At 69.2% G+C, this 18,178-nt stretch overlaps 2 protein-coding genes across 7 annotated transcripts; both read right to left on the reverse strand.

The window, feature by feature from the left end:
• Nucleotides 1–751: 751 nt before the first annotated feature.
• On the reverse strand, nucleotides 752–9,872 carry MAN1B1 (mannosidase alpha class 1B member 1). 6 transcript variants are annotated; one of them, XM_081104146.1, is made up of 13 exons: nucleotides 9,628–9,872; nucleotides 8,944–9,052; nucleotides 8,272–8,387; nucleotides 7,444–7,595; nucleotides 7,143–7,228; nucleotides 5,892–6,077; nucleotides 5,081–5,229; nucleotides 4,600–4,788; nucleotides 3,349–3,539; nucleotides 2,705–2,825; nucleotides 2,105–2,194; nucleotides 1,900–2,031; nucleotides 752–1,561 (listed from the first exon to the last, which is right to left on the reverse strand). In XM_081104146.1, the coding sequence occupies exons 1-13, from the start codon at nucleotides 9,736–9,738 to the stop codon at nucleotides 1,358–1,360; spliced, it is 1,836 nt and encodes a 611-aa protein (XP_080960272.1). In that variant the 5' UTR covers nucleotides 9,739–9,872; the 3' UTR covers nucleotides 752–1,357. The 6 variants fall into 6 exon arrangements, with proteins under 6 accessions (XP_080960272.1, XP_080960271.1, XP_080960270.1 ...); XM_081104145.1 differs by having other exon boundaries at nucleotides 2,105–2,302; XM_081104144.1 differs by having other exon boundaries at nucleotides 2,105–2,302; nucleotides 7,429–7,595.
• Nucleotides 9,873–10,924: 1,052 nt separating this feature from the next.
• Nucleotides 10,925–17,062, reverse strand: UAP1L1 (UDP-N-acetylglucosamine pyrophosphorylase 1 like 1; the record flags this gene model as incomplete). Its single annotated transcript, XM_081104148.1, has 9 exons — nucleotides 10,925–12,492; nucleotides 12,917–12,983; nucleotides 13,469–13,654; nucleotides 14,056–14,196; nucleotides 14,861–15,054; nucleotides 15,159–15,331; nucleotides 15,596–15,771; nucleotides 15,951–16,155; nucleotides 16,774–17,062. 9 exons carry the CDS (start codon nucleotides 17,060–17,062, stop codon nucleotides 12,409–12,411), a joined length of 1,515 nt encoding a protein of 504 aa, XP_080960274.1. The 3' UTR covers nucleotides 10,925–12,408.
• Between the last annotated feature and the right edge of the window lie 1,116 nt (nucleotides 17,063–18,178).

Below are 18,178 nucleotides of genomic sequence, written 5' to 3' on the forward strand. Positions count from 1 at the left end.
AAGTTTGCCGTTTGTGGGCGATGGGGGCCTGCTTTCACGGGCCAGCTGAGCTGTGACACCAAAACCCGGAGGCCACCCCAGCGACTCCACCTCCCTTCTCTGCTGTTTTCAATGTCACCACCACCAAGGATGCTCCCCAGGAGCCCCACCCCGTCCCCCTTCCCCTCCCGTCCATCTTTGGGGGCCCTGGGCCTGGGCAGGAGGGCAAGGCCAGTCCTGCTGCACAGCCCGGCCTGCAGGAGCCCACCCCCAGCCATGGGCCTGCGGGAGGCAGGGGGGGAGGGGGGGGGCAGAGGCCACTTCAGGGCCAGGCCTGCAGCTTTCCGACCCAGGAGAGGCGGGCTGGGCCCTGGGCCTGCAGGGAGTCAAGGGCACGCGTACATGTCCGAAGGCCCAGGCCCCGGCCCCTGGGAGCCCAGACCTTGGCAGAGGTGCGTCTCCTCGGAGAGGTCTGGCTCCAGAGGGAAGAGCATTTCCTAACGAGGGAACCGGCTGCCAGCTGAACAGGGCGGAGAGGGCCCTGGGGCCCGGACCCAGGCAAGGCCGGGGGTGGCCTCTGCAGAAACGGAACCGTCAGCCCTGAGGTGGGAGCTGCGCGAGGGGAGGGGCCACCTCAAGACCACGCCCGGGAAAGCAGCACCTGGGGTGAGAGGTGCCAGCGGGTCCTGAGCTCAGCGGACGGGGAGGGTGACCACCCCATGCCCCGCCCACCCCATGCCAGGTGCGCCCGCACGCACACACACACAGCAGCGCGGAGCAGATCTACTTTATCCCGAGTGAAGGTCCGTCCCATCGGGAGGCCGGGCGCAGGGCACACCTGCCCGCCGCCCCCGTGGGATCCCTGAGTCCAACACGTAAACAGCACAGCCAGCCAGGTGCCCCGGTCAGTGGGGCCACAGACACCCCGAGACCTCGGACAGGACAGGGCCACAGACAGACCCCGAGGCCGAGCTGCACTCTGGTCCCTCACTGTTGCCCTGAACATGTGGGCCTGGGGACCCCGAGGCTGGGCCCCCCGAAGCCGTCCAGGTTTCAGGAATGTGAGCCATGATCTGAGATTCTCAGGAAGGAGGCGGCCCGTGGACAGGACCCCTGAGCACAGCGATGGGCTCCCTCCTGGTCCCCGATGATGTCCCGAGGGAACCACAGCTGGGCAGACACCTGCTGCCCGCGGCCAACCCAGCGCCTCACAGCCCGGGTATGGCCCGGCCCGGCGGCCTCCTGGCCTGCTGTCCAGCTGGGCTGACACCACACGGCCAAGGTCAAAGGAGGGTGGGCCCCTCCAGGGCCAGGGCCCTGCCCCAGGCCCCTCCAACACCAGAAGTGAGACCCCCGGGCAGCGCCCCACGGACCCGCCCTACGCGGGCGCCCAGATGGGCAGGGGGTGTGCCTCGGTGTTGAACACGTAGGCGTCCAGGCTGAGCAGCTCCATGTCGTCCGAGAAGAGCAGGAACAGGTACTTGAGCGTCTCCCCCAGGAAGAAGCTCTCCATCTTGTCCCTGGGCTGGGGGTTGTGCGGGTCCTGGACGTTGCTGATGGAGGAGTAGCCGCCCGAGGGGACCTGGAAGAGCCGAGGCAGGGTCACTGCGGGGCACAGCCCGCTCCCTCCTCAGGGCGGCGGCACGGCCCGGCAGGGCCTGGCATGGGGGCACTGAGGGCCCCGGGGACTGGCTGCCCCGTGCCTGCCGGGAATGCTGCCTCCAGAGCCCGCAAGGCCTCGCGCAGCTCCGCCCAGCAGGTGGGCCCTGGGGAGGGCGTGGCCTCTGTGCTGGGGAGGGCGTGGCCTCTGTGCTGGGGAGGGCGTGGCCTCTGTGCTGGGGAGGGCGGGGCCTCCGTGCTGGGGAGGGCGGGGCCAGGGAAGGGGCGTGGGCGTGGGCGCGGCCGGCCCTCAGCGCTCACCCGCGTGTAGGCGTTGAAGCTCTGCAGGATCTCCCAGCCCCAGTCCTGGTAGGTGCGGTCCCCCGTGAGGCGGTACAGGTAGAAGAGGCTTTCCACCGTCTCGGGGCGCAGCAGGTTGTGCCTGTCGGCCGGCTGGGGGCACAGGCGGCGTGAGGCCCACACAGGGCCCTGGGCCGCCCGCCCTGCCCGGCCCGGCCCCACTCACCTTGACCTGCACGTCCTTCTGGTCCTTCTGCGCGTGCAGGTTGAAGTGCGCGATCTCGGGGCTCAGCCCCGTCGCCATCTGCCTGTTCATCTGGTAGCAGGTTTCCATGAGCGCCCGGGCCAGGTCCATGTGGTCAGCGGGCAGCCCGTAGTGGGCGCCCAGGGCCAGCGTCCCTGGCAGGAAGCACACCAGGTGGTCCTGCAAGTGAAGGGCCTCCTCACCACCGCGGAGCCCGCCTCCCCGTCCCAGGAGCCCTCGGCCTCCACGCCAGGAGCAGGACCCCCGTGGCCCAGCAGCCTGACCTGGCCTCTCCCTGGCCCCCAGCCACAGTGATCCCAGCTGCCGGGGGTCAGGTGCCTGTGGCCCTCTCTGGTCACCCCCCCCCCCCCCACTGTGGGCACAGCCCAGGCGAGGCAGCCAGTCTGCCTGTGGCCCTCTCTGGTCACCCCTCCCTCCACCGTGGGCACAGCCCAGGCCGGGCAGCCAGTCTGCCTGTGGCCCTCACACTCCTGGGCCACCACCTCCCTGCTCTCTCCTGGCCCTAACTCGGGGCCCAGACGCCGAGGCGGGGAGGCCAGGCCCTGCCTGCAGCACACGCACCATCTTGGCGCTGAAGCGGCCATGGGCGAGCTCCCCCACGAAGGTGAGCTTGCTGGGCTCCGATCTGCGCAGCAGGTGCCTCCTGATCCCCTCCACGGCCTCCAGGTAGTCGTCCCGCAACCTGGGAGCAGGCCTGGCCTCAGTCCGGCGGGCGCACGGCCCGTCCAGGGGCAGGCCCCAGGGGTGCTCACCCCGAAGGGCTGAGGCCGGCCTGGGGGTGGGGCCTGGGGTGGGTCAGCCGTGGGGCAGGGCAGTGCCTTCCGCTTCCCAAACAGGGTGGTCCCTTCCCACCTGCCCAAGCCCTGGAGGGCGGCTCCCTGATGGGGAAGCCCCCTCCCCCCTCCCGCCTCCCCCCTTCCCGGGTGTCTGGGTTCCCCACACCCTGAGGGCTGCTGCCCGGTAGGAAAGCAGCCCACTAGTTCCAAGGAACCGCGGAGGGAGCCCAGGTGTCCTGGCGCCCTCTCTCCAGGGGGGACTCGGGGGGCTGCATCCGCCCCTCCTCGGGGAGGGAGCTGGGCCCGCAGCCAGATCCAGACCCCCGCTCGGCACCGGCTCGGGCGGCCAGGCCCTGCCCTGGCACGTGCTGTGCTGAGAGGAACTGGTCCCACGGGCGCCCGGGGGCTGGGGCGGCAGAGCGGCCTCACCGCGTGTCCTGCCGCCGGCCCTGGATCCACTGCTTCAGCAGGTACTCGTAGTAGCTGTCGGCCCTGGCGCCCAGGGTGAACACGCCCCCGTGGGTGAAGAGGCCGCTGTGCGTGTTGATGAACATGGGCACCAGCCCGTCCTTCTTCCCCGACAGGGAGTGCACGTGCCGGGTCACCTCCTCCGCGGCCTCCTGGGCAGGCGGGGGAGGGGGGTGAGCGAGGGCGCCGGGCAGCCAGAGGGCTTGGTGCCCTCCACCCTGACCATCCGTTCCCCGGGCAGCAAGGCCTGTGTCCTGGATGCTGCTCCTTGGCCACTGACCGGCCGGCCCACCCTCACAGCGCCCTGCTTGTCCGCAGGCATGGCCGCCTTGGGGCTGGCCTGTCCTCTGGGCGGGGCGGGGGGGGGGGGCCTGCAGGGACGTGCCTGTGGCCACACCCAGTCCCCAGGACGCAGGCATCAGCATGGCACCTGCTCTGCCTCCTGGGGGGAGGCAGGCACGTCCCTCCTGAGCCCGGGGCTGCTGCTGACAATCTACTGCCCCTGACTCCTGTCCCCTAGTGGACGCCTACTCACCCTTCCAGCCCCACCAGCCCAGCTCGTCTGAGCTCACACCTCGCCGGGCAGCGCCACGCACGGCTCCCACGGGCCTGTGCACCTTCCCTGAGGTCAGGACCCGCACAGGGTGCTTTCTGGGCTTCTGCCCAGCACCTCCCTCATCCCGACTGTTAACTTCCTCTCGAGTCCTCTTTGGTCCCCGACGGCTGCACACGCCTGGCAGCACACGGCCCGAGGCCGTCTCAGCAGCAAACAGCTACCGCTGGGCTGTCACTCCACCTCAACACGAAGACGCCACTCGCACCGAAACGTGAGCTCAGCCCCGATCACGGGCCACTGAAGGCCACGGAGGCCGTCAGCAGGGACAGCACAACACTGGCTGCGATGCCAGCGCATCAACATGTCTGGCCCAGGCAGCCATGACGGGGCCTGGCATGCTGCCTCCGAGGCGCCCGGGACCCGGTGCCACCAGCCGTCAGGGCCGGAAAGAGGTGCTACAGCAGGTGGGGCGGGGGTGGGGCCAGGGAGGGGTCTCACCAGACAGCCAGTGCTCCCCAGCCTGAGCCCTGGGATCACGGAGGAAACAGGACTCGAGCGAGGCGTGAAGAGAGGCAGGGCTGGCGGCCCGGGACCAGTGCCCCACGGTTGGCACCCGCCGCACCGAGCCAGACGCTCTGCCAGACACCAGGCCTCACCTGGAACTTCTTGACGCCCGTGAGCCGAGAGAGCTCGCGGAACTCCAGCTGGATGCTCGTCACCTCGGCCACCGTGCTGTCGGACGTCCACCAGGGCGGGTGGGCCACGCCGGTGCCGATGTTCACGTCGGAGTACGGGATCTTGGAGGGCGTGCGGAACGCAGGCATCAGCCGATTCCCAAAGTCTTCCTGATGCACACACAGCGAGGTCAGCGCTGGCGCTCAGAGGGCGTCCCTCCCACAGCGTGACCGTCACCCGCTCCCACCCTCAGGAGCTCGCCCTCCACGCAGCCAAGGGGCTGGGCTCCGAGCCCAGCGTGTCCCTGTGGCTGCAGCGGACGGGCATGCACTCGGGTCAGCTCCTACCAAGACAGACGAGTGGGCGGGAGGGAAGGGAGGTGGAACAGCCCCGCCCAGAGCCCCCGGAGAGAGGAGATGGGGAGCAGGCGAGGCCCAGCCCCGGGGCCCGGCGGGCACGCACGGCTTTCTGCAGGAAGAGCGCGTCCCCCGTCAGGTGGTAGGCACTGAGCAGGCCCCCTAGAATGCGGATGGTGCTCTCAAACAGGTTCACGTCCACGTCCTTCTGAAACTGCAGCTTCTCGGACACCCACCTCCGGGCTTCTCCGAATTCTAGGGGAACAGGAGAGGGAGAGGGCCCAGGACATGCTGGCGGGCCCAGCACTGCCCTCGGGCCTCCCACCCCGGGCGACACGTGTGCTCCTGTCCACCTTTCTGCTGAGGGTGCAAAGGCAGGAACCCGAGTCTTCGGGTCTGAGCTGGCGGGCCAGCGTGTGACCGGAGAGCCACCTCAGCCGTGAGCACAAGTGGTCGGCGTCAGAGGCCATGGCACAAGGACAGGGGGTGGCTCAGCGGCGGCCTCCAGCCTTCTCGGCCAACGTCGGTTTAGAAATAACCGATGACGCCTAGTCCCAGTTTGCCCCCGGCTGCGACACAAGGTGGACATTGAGGACGGTTCTGGGTGCTGGCAGCTACATGAGACCACGTGCCACCTCCCACTCGGGGCCCTCCCAGCTGCAGCAGAAACCCCGGCGGGAAGGCCGCTGGGCGCCCACCAGGGTCCACCTGGCTCTCGGCAGGGGCCTCTCGCTGCCCTGAGTGCCCCCAGGATGCCTGAATGTGAGGTGACAGAGAGTCCCCACAACCAGCACGCCCGCTCCTGGCCCCCAGGGAAGGAGGCACGTCAGCGGACAGGGCAGGCGGACCTCCGGGCACGCGCGCCCACTTGCCCGCCGTCACATGCGGGCGCTCGGCGGGAGCTGGGGGACGTGTACCTTTCTTCAGACCCAGGATCCACATGGTGTCCAGGGAGTCGACCAGCGTGAGGCCGAGGCCGAACCACTCGCTGAAGGACTTGGACACGGGCTTCAGCTCGTCGTGGCCCCAGGCAAATGCGCGGTATGCGGCCCAGGCATGGCGGAAGGCGTCTATGACGGCCTGCTGGCGCTCGTTAGGGGAAGCTGCGGGAGAAGCGGTCAGGGGGACAGGACCTGGTCAGGGAGGACAGTCCCTCTGGGGCCCCCAAGCAGGGAGGCTGAGGAGTCGGGGACACTGTCCAGGGCCACAGCGGGCAGCATGAAGGTCGGGGGACGGCCCCAGAGTGAGACCCTCAGAGCTGGGCAGGGCTGTGGAGGTGGAGAGGCACTGGGGCCTCACAAGGCAGCTCGGACTCATATCCACCAGGCCTGTCCCGTCCACAGGGAGCCCCGGCGAGCAGAGCATTTCAGGCCGCAGACCAGTCACACTGGCTGCGCTGGCAATGTGGGCGCGGGAACGTCCATCCTGACGGGTGTTGGAATGAGGACCCGACCACCCGCCTCTCATGACCCCGCACCTGGCGTCTTCCAAGAGGAGACGTGTGAGGTCCGAGTGTCACTGGCTTCACACCACGTGTCCACTCTGTGGGGCAGAGGCCCACAGCTCTGCCCTCAGGCCACAGGATCAGAGTCCCCGACAGGCCTGGCCGCCAGCCCAGCTCTGGGCTCCTGCGTCCTTCCCCAGAAGTGCTGGCACCCAGTAGGCCCCCAGCCACGGTGCCTGAATGCAGGCACCCACGCAGCTGCCCACATCTCAGCCCTGGGAGCTGCCACGGGCGGGAAAGCAAGCCTCCCACACGCATTCCCGTTGCCTCAGCCTGGACATGGGGCACCGGCCTCAAAAGGCCCCTTGCTGCCCGGCCGGTGTGGCTCAGTGGCTGAGCATCGGTTTGATTCCCGGTCAGGAGACCTGCCCAGATTGTGGACTCAGTCCCCAGCAGGGGCTGTGCAGGAGGCAGCCGATCAATGATTCTCTCGTCAATTATGGTTCCATCTCTCTCTCTCCCTCTCTTTTCTTTCCATAAAACACATTAAGAAAACAGGAAAGCCACGTGTCGCTGCCTAAGTCTGAGGAGTGTGTGCCCTGCGTGCAGGGGCTGCGGCCCCACGGGGATGGCCGGCACGCTGCCCTCGCCAGGGACGCATGTGTCCACATGCCCTCGCCCGCAGGATGCCCAGCTGGGGCCAAGAGGACGCAGGGGTCCTCACCTCGCTGGTTCTGAGTCCTGGGGGCCTCTGCCTTCCCGGAAGGCGCCTGGGGGCGTGGCTCCGGCTCCATCACTGCTCCCCGCCAGCTGCAGGGAGAGGGGCGTCAGCAGCCCAGGGCAGGGCCGGGAGGAGGGGCCGCGACGGGCCCAGTCCCCTCCCCACACCGGCCCCGCAGGGTGGGCGTGCGTTGTCGCTTCAAAGGGAAGGCACAGGTCTGCCAGGTGCTGATCCCTTCTGGCTCCTTTTCCAGAAGAGACGCCACAGGCGGCCCGCGCCCGGCGCTCACCGCGGCTCCGGGTACCTGACGACCGTCCCCGGCGGGCCTTCTCCCTGGCGAGCCTCCTCCGCCGCCTCCTCCCTCCGGCCGTCCTCCGGCCGCCTGTCCTCCGCGTCTCTGTGGGGCGCTCTGATCTGCAGGTTGGGGGGGCCCCGCCGCACGTGCCTTTGAGGCTTCTGGACGAACGTCACAGGGAAGGCCACAGTCAGAGGAGCTCCCTGCCCACCGGCTGCCATTCCGTCCACCGGGGTCTCTCCCACCAGACCCGACCCCCGGGCTGTGCACACGCTGGGCTCTTCCTCCTCACAGCGACCCGCCGACTGAGGGGCCTTTCACCCCATCTTCTGCCCCTGACCGACCTGGGTGGAGACTGCACACGGCTGGTGCCCTGGGTGAGGGCTAAGCCCTGGCCCGCACGTCTCCGCTGTCACAGGCCCAGGACTCACAGGGCCCGGCCTGGACAGGCCTGGCTGGCCCCTTCCACGTCCAGCCCTGCTGGGTCTCAGCCCCCGACCGGCTCTCAACTCTCCCCAGAGGCAGGCCCTCAGCCACCCAGTGCTGCTCGGGGTCCTGTCCTCAGGGAGGCTGCCCTGGCCCAGGCCCAGGGAGAGGACAGTCTGCTCTGCTCACCCCCAAACCCAGGCCCCGGGACCAGCAGGCGCGCAGCCGAGGTCGAAGGGAAGGCCCGCCTCCTCCTTCCCCAGGGTCGCCCACCCGCCCGGAGGAGCATGGGGGTGAGACACCCGTCAGACGGCGGGAACAGACAACCTCGCCATCGGTGTGAGCCCTGCGTCCTGTCCCGAGGCCTCTGGCACGGAGCCGGCGCCAGCCTGACCGGCTCATGGCAGGTACCTGAGGCGGCAGCCGCGGGCCCTGTCCCGGGTCGGCATCTGCCTTCCGAGGAGCCGGCAAGACGGGCGGGTGTGCGGGCCTCCCCTTCTGCTCCTCCGCTGGCCTGCCGTTCGGGGCTGAACCAGAGAACCTCCTCAGCCCAGCGCCAGGCCCCGAGGACCTCAGAGCCTCCGTGGGGGACACCCAGACGGCGCTTCCTGCTGCTTCACCGAGGGCCCCCCGGCCTCGGGCGTCCCCTGTGCGCTCAAGAACAGCCGAGGGCGAGCACCTTCTCCGAGCCCGTGGCTGTCCTCGCCTCCCCACCCACAGCCCCACTGCGCTGCCTGGGTGTCTGCACGTGGGGAGGACACCTCCCTGCCCCTCCCGGCTCCCGGCCGCCCTCTTGTCCTTTCCGGACACAGGGCGGCGGGGTCCTGAGAACCACGGGGGGGGGGGGGGGGGGGCGGTGACCGTGAGCCTCCACCGCAGGGCAGCGGGCGGACACCGGCCCATGGCAGACCCCGGAGCAGCCAGAGGACTGGCAGCAGCGCCCGTGTCCAGCCAGGAGGCGGGGGACACCACGCCCCTCTTAACCTGGGGGGTGCCCATTCCCCGCCCATTCGCGGCTGCTGGGCAGTTTCAGCTGCAGCCGCCTCGGCCCTCCGCTGCCCCTGGTGCCCCCTGAGCAGGTACCTGTCCACGGGTCGGCCGCGCTGAGGTAGGACAGGAGCCCGCAGCACAGCAGGAAGGCCAGGGCGGAGAGGATCGCGTTCCTCTGGAGCCGGGACAGCTGCTTCCACGCCTGCGGCAGGGGCGGAGGGGCACCTTTACTGGGACTCACACCGCGGGGTCTCTCCCACGGGGACAGCCTCGGGGCGGACGGGGAGGAGCTCAGGAGGTCCCGCCGCAGAGGTTCCATCGCTGCGGGACGGGGGCTGCGCCCTCGCGGGAGTGAGGCACCGGGGCAGAAGGCACCGGGGCAGGTGAGACCGGGCGGGAAACGGACGTCGAGTCCACTTGCGTCCGCACATGGGCCGCGGGGAGACCCCGCAAGGCGTGTGCAGGGCTCCGGCCCCGCCGGACCTGCCCAGATGCGGCGTGTGGACGCCCCGCGGCCGCCGGGGACGCACCGGGGGCTAACGTGGCCGCGCTCCCGCCCCCGGCCCCGCAGGAGCGCGCATCCGGGACCCTCAGGTTTCCGCTGGGACCCCGCTGGGGGTGCGTCCGCCCCGTCCGGCGCCCTCCCCCGCCCAGGCCGCCGAGCTCGGCCCGCGGACAGTGCAGCCGGGACCCGCGCCCCCTCCAGGGCCAGCGCCTGCACCTCCAGCCCGAGGCGGCGCGCGGGGCGGAGACCACGGGGCCGCGGGGCGTCCTCACCCGCCAGCACGAGCGGCGCCGCCGGGTTTTGCTGCCGTCGTCGCGCTGGTCAAGGCTCAGCGTCACGGAGATGAAGTCCCGCCGCGGCGCGGGCGGCGCGGGCGGATACATGACGGCGGCGGAGGCGGCCCGGAGGACCCCGCCCGCGGGCGGCGTCAGGAGGCCGGGTTGTGCGGGGGGCCGGCGGCTCTGATCCCGGGACACCCGCGGGCAGCCATCGCAGCTCGGGCAACACCCCGCCCATCGCGCCCGCCGCCAATGCGCGTGCGCCGCGCCCTCGTAACCCCACTGCGCGTGCGCCCGACTTCGGGTTGACGTTTCCGGACACCTGCGTCTGTTTACTCCGGCGCCTCGATGTGACGTCACACGCGCGATGCTGGGGCTGTTCTGCGCCTGCGCACCTCTCGCCTGGGTGTGGGCGTGGCCTCGGCTGGGAGGCGGGCCGAGCCGTCAGCGTCCGGCTGTGCGCGCGTTGTCCGGTTTTCCCCGTAGCGGAGCCCGTGTGCACCCAAGTCCTGCGGTCAGTGAAGAGCGGCCGGTCGCTCCGCCACCGGGGCGCGGGGCGCGGGGCCGGGGCGGTGCAGCCACCTGGATGGAGCCGTCACCGTCACCGTCACGGCGACCCGCCGCGGGGTTCCCGTCCCTCGGACCGGCTGGTCATGGGGGCGCGCTCTTCCACTCGTAGCAGAACCGCCCGCTGCTCTCGGGACCCGCTCAGCCCAGGGCCCGCCGTTGCTCCGGGCAGCCCTGCCTGGGTGCCTGCAGGGTGCCCGCCGCGTGCGCGGCCAGCTCGGCCCCTGACTGGTTGGAGCTGCCCCAGGGCGCTCCTGCCGCCTTCCTATCCCCTCTCTTCTAGGGCCCGCCGCTCAGGCCCCTGCAGGTCTCATCCCGCACGCAGCTGTGCGGGTGGTGCCGGCGACGCCCCCAGCATCCCTCCCTGCCCACCCGGCTTCCAAGGAAGCGCTGGCTCCTGGAGGATGCAGGTGCAGGAGGGCGCGGTCACCAGCCTCAGGCCTGAGGACCAGGGCCCCAGCCTGGAGCTCGTTCCAGGCGCAGGTTCCGGGCCCACCGGGTTGTTGCAAGCCCCGCCCCGCCCGCAGCCCGGTAGGGAGCTGGGCAGAGCAAGCAGCAGGGGTTCCTAGCCGCCCCAGGGCTGGTCCGGCTGATGGACACCTGGTGCTGGTCCCCCCACACATGCTGGGCCCACACTGCTCTGCAGGCCGGGCTGGGCCAACCACAGCACGTGTTTACTGCGACCCCCCCGCCACCTCGTGTGCAAAAAAAATCAAGCGTCTGGCCATGTTTCCAACACAGTCGTTTCATTAGCAGTTGTCTGGGGTGAGAGAGAAAGGCACGAAGATCCTTGTGGTGATGGACCATCCAGCTTCCAGAACAGAGTGGACAGAGGCAGGCACGTGGGTGGAGAGTGCACGTGTCCTGGGTGCTGGCGTCCTGGAACCCCTGAAGCTACCAGTGTTACGGGAAACTCCGTGGGGGGTACCTGGGACCTCTGTGCTCTTATAAACTTTATATGAAAATAGAATTACCTGGAAATGTGTGTGTGTTTTAAGGGAGCTGTTTCCATCGTTTGCCCAGAAAACACGACTCATCAAAGAGATTGTGCCGTGTCCTGGGTTCCAGGTCCGGTTGCGAGCAGCTCTGGGCAGGATCCGGGACCTGGGCCTCCGCCTGGTGGGCCCCCGGGCCCTAGGCCCCCGCTTGCCTGTGGAGCCGCTGAGATGAGGGTCCTAAGGCACATGGTTTGGTTTTGAGGTTTGTAAGAGCCTGGAAGGGGCTGTGGAGGGAGGGCAGGGGACCCGGCTTAGCTGCGGCTGCACTTCGAGCTGCTCTTCACATCAGCGGGGAGGTAGATGACCCTGTGCTGTGTCCAGAGGGGAAGGAGGCGCTGGGGCCCAGAGCAGCAAAGCCAGGACCAGCTGGCTTCCCCCGGCCTCAGCCAGGCTGTGGGGGTGCGGGGAGGGTGCTGTGGCCCCAAGTACGGGGGCTGCGCCTGTGCCCCTCTATAGAGCAGGGGAGGGGTGTGTGAGCACCAAGATCAGAAGCCGCTGGCAGACTGGGTGAGGGATGGTGCCCCCCATCTGGTTAAATTCCAGATTAATGACCACAAAGGAGGCAGAGGGTGCTGGTCCCACAGGTTCTAGGGGGCAGCACCTAACCCTCAGCAGCTCAAACCAGAGGGCCGAGGCCTCAGAGGGAACGGAGAGAATTCGGTCCCGGGTGCCGCCAGCCCTTCACGGTGAGGAGTCAGGCCTCTCGGCTGTCGCCTCGGCTGGCAGGCTGGGCTGTGCGCCCCCCGACGCACCGTTACTGGTTCAGCTGCCAGGAAGGGGGGAGCCCCCCTAAAGAAGTCACCCATGGGGGGGCAGGGACCCTCCTCTCCTTGGGTCTGTTCATCTGTAGAAAAGCCGGGTGTGGCTGGGGCTCCCCAGGGAGGCCACTGCCCCGTCTCCGCTCCCAGGCAGGGCCTGCTGCTGTCACTCAATGAGGCCACACCTCCCTCAGCCCCACAGCCCAAGGTCCAGAGTCCCTCTGCCTCCCGCCTGGACCCCGCACCCAGGACTGGAGCCCACAGAAGGCCTGTGGCCACTTGTGTCTATGGCAGCCGGTGAGGGGACAGGTCCACCCTCGCGGAGTAAGCCAAGGCTCTTCCTTCTGTGTCCCATGGTCGGGAAGGGCGCAGCCGCCCCAGCTCCGAGCCAGAGCCCCGGGCCAGGGCCGCACCCACCCGCCTGCGGACCCCGGGGGCCGGTGGGCTGAGCGTCACGGCTGCAATGCCCTGACGCCGGTCTCATCCAGGAGGAGTGGGGACTGGAACTCGTGGCCTCGCAGGTGCTCCTCCAGACCCTGGAAAGAAGCCAAGTGTCCACCTCTTGGCCCCAGGAGGGGTCCCAAGGCCCCAATTCTGCCTGGAGCTGGAGAGGGGCTTCCAGGAACAGGGTCAGGTGTCACCTCAGGACCGCAGGCAGCAGGAGCCCTCCCAGCAGGCTCGGGCCAGAACTCACCCCGAGGGGAATGGCCGGCACACCTCCCTGAGGCCGCCACCTGGCTCTTCTCCCCACCCCCAGGACCTCGAGGGCTCCACCCCACCCCCATCTCACGTCCAGGAAGGTCCTCTGCAACCTAAGGACCCACTGACCCCCCCCGCCCCCCCGTGAAAGGAGGCAGAGCTGCTGTTTTCCGCCCACGGACCCACCTCTCCCCGACCGTCTTCCTGCCCTGACCAGGCAGACCCGACCCCACAAGAGCCCAGACGCCGGGCGGCACTCACCTCTCCAGAGTAGGACACCAACGGCGAGATCTCACAGACGGCCGGGGGCTCTCCACCGCTGGGCAGGCTGAGGGGGCCACTGGTCAGCATCTGCTTGGGGTGCCCCAGCCCCCGCCCATGGGAGCCGGCCCTGTCCTGTGTGGCCCAGCTGACCACCACACGCCCAGCTCCCCACAGTCCTTTTCTCGGTCATCTCTCTGCCAGGACACCCAGAGCCCTGAGCACGCTGCCCCTGCCCGAGTGACAGGCCCCGATTTGGGCTGGGACCCAATCCCCTCCCCGCAGCATCCCTCCCAGAGCCTGGGACCCCAGCTTCAGGTGCTGGCTGTGGGCGACCGAATAAATCGAAATCCAATGTTCTTTCCTTTCCTGGCCCTAAAAAGCGACCTCCCTTGCCGCTTTCTGAATGCCCTGCCTGGGTCCTGGCTTCCAAGCTCACGAGCCAGCCAGGTGAGGCTGCACGCTCCCCCCTTCCCCGGGGTCCGAGCAGACCTTCCCCGGGGCCACCCGCTCGGGGTGGTCACTGTTTGGCCGAGCTGGGCCCGCCCTCACCTGGCCAGCTCCGGGAGCCGGGCCCCGTGTGCGTCCACGAACCGGGCCCCCGCCTGCAGGGCCCAGCGGAGGTGCTGGGCGAGCAGGGCCCGCCGGGCCGTGGTGGGGCTGTCCCTGTCGGCCGAGTCAGCGTTCTTCAGAGGGGAGAACTCCTCCTCCCGCAGCACCTCGAAGGCCACGAAGTTCCTGGGGGGGAAGAGCTGGTGACCCACGTCCTGGCTCACGGACCCCATTCCCGAGCAGCAGGCCCCGAGAGGGCCCGTGGTGCGGCCTGGAGTCCTCCCCCAGAGCCCCAGCACCCTGACCTGGAAACCGCAGAGAGGGCTCAGGAGGGGCCAGGGTTCCCCCAAAGTCCACGGCCCCCAATGTTCCCTACGCCCCCCCTGAAGGGGGCCGCTTCCTCTGACCGTCTCCCCGAGACCTGCCTGTAGCCCCCCAGCTCCCCACTGCGAGGGGGCAACCCCACTGCGAGGGGGCACCCCAACTGCGCCCCCACCTCAGCCTCCACATTCCCGCCCAACTGGGCCTGGGAACCCCCACCGGAGCGGGAGGGAAGACGGACAAAGGAAATGACTGCGGCCACTAACTCAGCAAACGGGAACACGTCGAACACGAACTTCTCCATCTTTATCCCGTTGGGTTTGAGCGGCTTCACCAGATTCCCCTCCTCGTCCACGTACGGGACCTTCTTCACAGCCACGTGCGGCTGCAGCAAGGGCTCGAACTCCCTGCGGGACGGGGTGGGGGTGGGGCGAGGAGGCAGACGCAGTTCAGACAGGACTCCTGAGGGCTCCCAGCCAGCGGGGCCGGTGGCAGGTGGGTCCTGCGGGCACCCGGTGGTGGGAGCCGAGCAGGTCCCTGGAGGGCACAGGTACCCTCGCCGTTCCCTGGCCCGAGAGCCAGGCGCCCTCCTCCCTGCCCAGGTGACGTGGCCCCTGGGGCAGAGGTAGTGCCGGGGGAACACAGGAAGAGGGACAGCCATCTGGCCACAGAGCCTTACCCGCCGCCGGGCTCTCTGGGGCCTCTGATTTCTTTATTATTATTGTCATTATCATTACTTGTTTAAAGGCGAATGAAATTTCTTTTTATATATGTATATTTTTATTGATTTCAGGAAGGAAGGAAGAAGGAGAGAGAAACATCAATGATGAGAGAGAATCATGGATCGGCTGCCTCCTGCACGCCCCCCACTGGGGATGGAGCCTGCCACCCGGGCCTGTGCCCTGACCAAGAATCGAACCCTGACCTCCTGGTTCATAGGTCGACACTCTACCACTGAGCCCCGCCAGCCGGGCCCGCTGGCTTCTTTAAACGCCAAGAACCTTTCCCCACCGCGATCCACCGGCCATGCTGACCACAGCCCACCTGCTCAGGCCAGCCCACCCCGCGCACCTGGTGGCCACCTGGAGGAAGCGGAGCGTGAAGAAGTGGTTGCAGATGTTGCCGGCGCTGTAGAGCAGGCCCCCGCCGGGCGCGCGGAGCCGGGCGGTCTCGGGGCTGATCTCGCTGTACTCCACCACCTGGGGGGCGCCGTCCACCAGGCACACCACGCCCACCGGCTCCTCGGGGTACGCCTTCTCCACCACCTGCAGCCAGGACAGGCGCGCTGGGAGCTGGGGCAGGCGGGCAAGCGGGTCGGGTGGGTCAGGCCGGGCGGGGCGCGGCGGCGGCTGGAGGCTGGCGGGCTCACCTTGGCGCCACAGTCCGCGCCCTGCAGCACGCAGAAGCCGATGAAGACGGGGTCGGCCAGCCGCACCAGGATGTTGTCCACGCAGTACACGTGCACGAACTCCACGCCCCGGCGCGCCATGTCCTCCAAGATCTGGTGGTCGGCCAGCGCACAGTACAGGCCTCCGTTGCCGTCTGCGGAGGGAGAGGGCGCGCCCCGTGAGCGTCCAGCTGGGCCCCAGCCTGCTGTCCCGGCTGGAGGCAGGAGGCCCTCGCCTGGGGCTGGACCTCGCGCCCCGAGGCGCTCTCACTACCCACGGAGGCCTGAGGCTCTGCCCGTGACAGACGGGAATGAGGCCCGACAGGGAGGCCGCTCTCCCAGAACCACACAGCCTCAGGCAGCACATCCCCGCGGGTCCCAGCCTCCTGCCCTGCCGTGCAGGCCAGGGTGGGGCGTACCTGGGGCCATGGCAACCTTGTCTTTCCGCTCCAGGATGGCCCTGCCGTCGAAGGTCACGGCGGGAAGCAAGCGCTGCTCAAACATGACCACGTTGCCGGGGTCCAGGTGGAAGAAGCCATGCTCCTTGAAGAACTCGGCTGTGGGCCCCAGCGTGAACTCACTCGTCATGATGTACCTGCGCGAAGGGCAGGCCCAGCAGGCCGTTAGGGGGGCCGGCCCCGGCGACGGGCTGGCATCAGGGCCCCTCTGGGTGGGTGCTGGGCGCTGTCCAGCACTATGCAGGGGTGTGTGGGGCAGAGCCGGGCGACATGGGGGATCCCTGGGGCCAAGGCCATGCAGGGAGGGCGCACACACCAGGGCACTGTGCAGCGGGTCCCATGGCGCCCACCAGCCAGCTGCTCCACCCGCCGGATCCGCTCCGCCTGCAGCTGGTACAGGGTCTTCTGGCTGGGCAGCCCCACCTGGTACATGCCCTTGGGGTAGGTCACGCCCAGGCGGGTGCCCTGCCCGCCCGCCAGCAGCAGCACCGCCACCTTGTTCAGGGCGATCTGGCGCAAACCTGGAGGCAGGGGTGCCGTGAGGAGACGCCAAACCCGCCACACAACCACCCCTGCAGTCAGAGCCAGCCAGGCCTGGGGGGGAGGGGGGGCGCTGAGCCTTCTGAGCGCCACATTCCCAGGGACCTGCGACCGCACCTGGCCAGGACCCCACCCCAATCCAAGCCGCCCTGACACTCCGAGGTTCTATGACGTCCTCCTGGGATCCTTCCAACCTGGATCCTTCAGAGGGAACCCGGGGTCTGACTGATCTGCTTGGCCTGTGTCTCCCCCACCTTAGCCCGGCCCCCAGCTGTGGGGGGCGCGGGGCGCGGTGGGGCTGAGCCGGCGACTCTCCACGAACACCCGCCTCACCTCCAGGCCGAGAGGCCAGGAATGCGCCCGCGCCAATGTGGGTGTGCAAGCCCGGGGTGCCCTGCTGCCAGGACGCCTGTGGGCGGGGCACTGGCCAGCCGGGGGTGCGCATGCACAAAGCATTGAGGGGCTCCCCGCCGCAGTGGAGCCTGGAGTGTGTGAGCGGGAAGGAGACTTCACGAAGTAACAGACAAACTAAACTCCACGCACAACCTCCCTTCCGGCCGGACCCCGCCCCGCCCCGCCCGGGCCTCCCGCGCGCCTACCTTCCTCCTCCCAGAGCCGCCGCGTCTCGGGGTCGCTCCGGACGGCGCTGCCCACGCGCTCGGGGGGCAGGGGCCGCAGGCGCGCGGCCAGGTCGGGCGGGGGCCCCGGGGGGCGCGCCCAGGCGGCGGCCGCGCGCAGGCAGTGCTCCCGCAGCGCCTCGGGCTCCAGCGGCGCCAGCTCGGCCAGCAGCGCGGCGCGCGGCCCGGGCTCCAGCTCCGCGCTGAACCGCAGGAGGTGCTCCTGGCCCGCGCGCCGCAGCCGGGCGCGCACCGCCGCCTCCGAGGCCATGTCGCTGCCGCAGCCGCCGAGCCGGCCTCGAAGGCCCTCGTGACCCGCGCGGCCCCACCGGCGTCACGGGACCCGGCGGGCGGTGCCGGCCCCAGCGCCCCGCCCCTGCCTCCGAGATGCGGGCCCCGCTGCGCCCCGACTCCGCCCTCCCGCCCGGCGGGACCTCTGGGGTCGCTCTGAGCTCAGGAGCCGGGCCGGGCGCCAGGAACGCGGACTAAATTCCGTTCAAATTACATCCCCTCTGCCCACTGCCCGGGACGGGGGCGCTCGACGGGGGGCGGGGGCCGGGAGAGGCTGCTCCTGCCACGTTTGCGCTTACTAAGGCGCCTCGCGGCGGGACCTCAGCCCCAGAGGAGGCCAGACTCGCGGCTGGACTGGCTGCGGAGGGTGGACCAGGCCCCAGCAAGGCCACCCTGCATCCCCGGGAGGTCCTCCTGGTCCCCCTGCGACCAGACCCGCCCGCAGCCGCCCCTGCCCTGCCTCGCTGTCTGGCCAATAGCTTCTGTTGGTGACCTTCCTGGGGACAAGCATTAAAGTCCCTCAGGCCATTTGGGGACAGAACCCACTTTTAGAAACTAGTTTTATTACTTAAAAGTAATTTATGTGATCGGGGCAGAAATAGAATATTGGGGCCCACTGCCTTGCTGCACCCCACCACCCAGAAGTAAACTCCCGGAGAGATGGGCTGTCGGCTCACTGCCCTGCGCGCACTGATCCATGCCCCGCCCACAGGAGGGGGCAGTTAGTGCTGTTGGCTGAAGGAATGGGTGTTGGTCCCAAGCCCAGCAGCGGGCTGGGCCACCACGGGGAGGGCTCAGGGACGGCTTGCTGAATGAATGAATGGCCTGCGGCAGGTGAAGGGCAGTTTGGGGCAGATGTTGGAGGTGGAGGGTGTGTGTGGGACCAGAGAGGCCTGCACCGGACAGAGGCCATGGGGACTCTTATCGCCCCTGCACCTGTACCCTGGAAGCCAGGTGTCACGAACTTGGGGCCTGCCTTGGCCCGGGCGACCCCCAAATCCGGCCTCCAGGCGGGAGTGGGACTGTGAGCAGAAGGGTTTGGATCATTGGGACGGCGTAGCCAGAGGCACCTGCAGAACCGAAAGGAAAGGAACTG

Source organism: Myotis nattereri, assembly GCF_964212035.1.
Source record: "Myotis nattereri genome assembly, chromosome: 12".
NCBI lineage: Eukaryota > Metazoa > Chordata > Mammalia > Chiroptera > Vespertilionidae > Myotis > Myotis nattereri.

Excerpts from the sequence above, each read along its gene's own strand:
- MAN1B1 (XM_081104141.1), bottom strand. The coding sequence starts at position 8,859 with ATGGGCACCCCCCAGGTTAAGAGGGGCGTGGTGTCCCCCGCCTCCTGG. Across the intron at positions 7,596-8,271 it reads GCCCGCGGCTGCCGCCTCAG|AAGCCTCAAAGGCACGTGCG; the intron begins GTACCTGCCATG and ends ACGTTCGTCCAG. Across the intron at positions 3,540-4,599 it reads CGGGCGTCAAGAAGTTCCAG|GAGGCCGCGGAGGAGGTGAC; the intron begins GTGAGGCCTGGT and ends CCGCCTGCCCAG.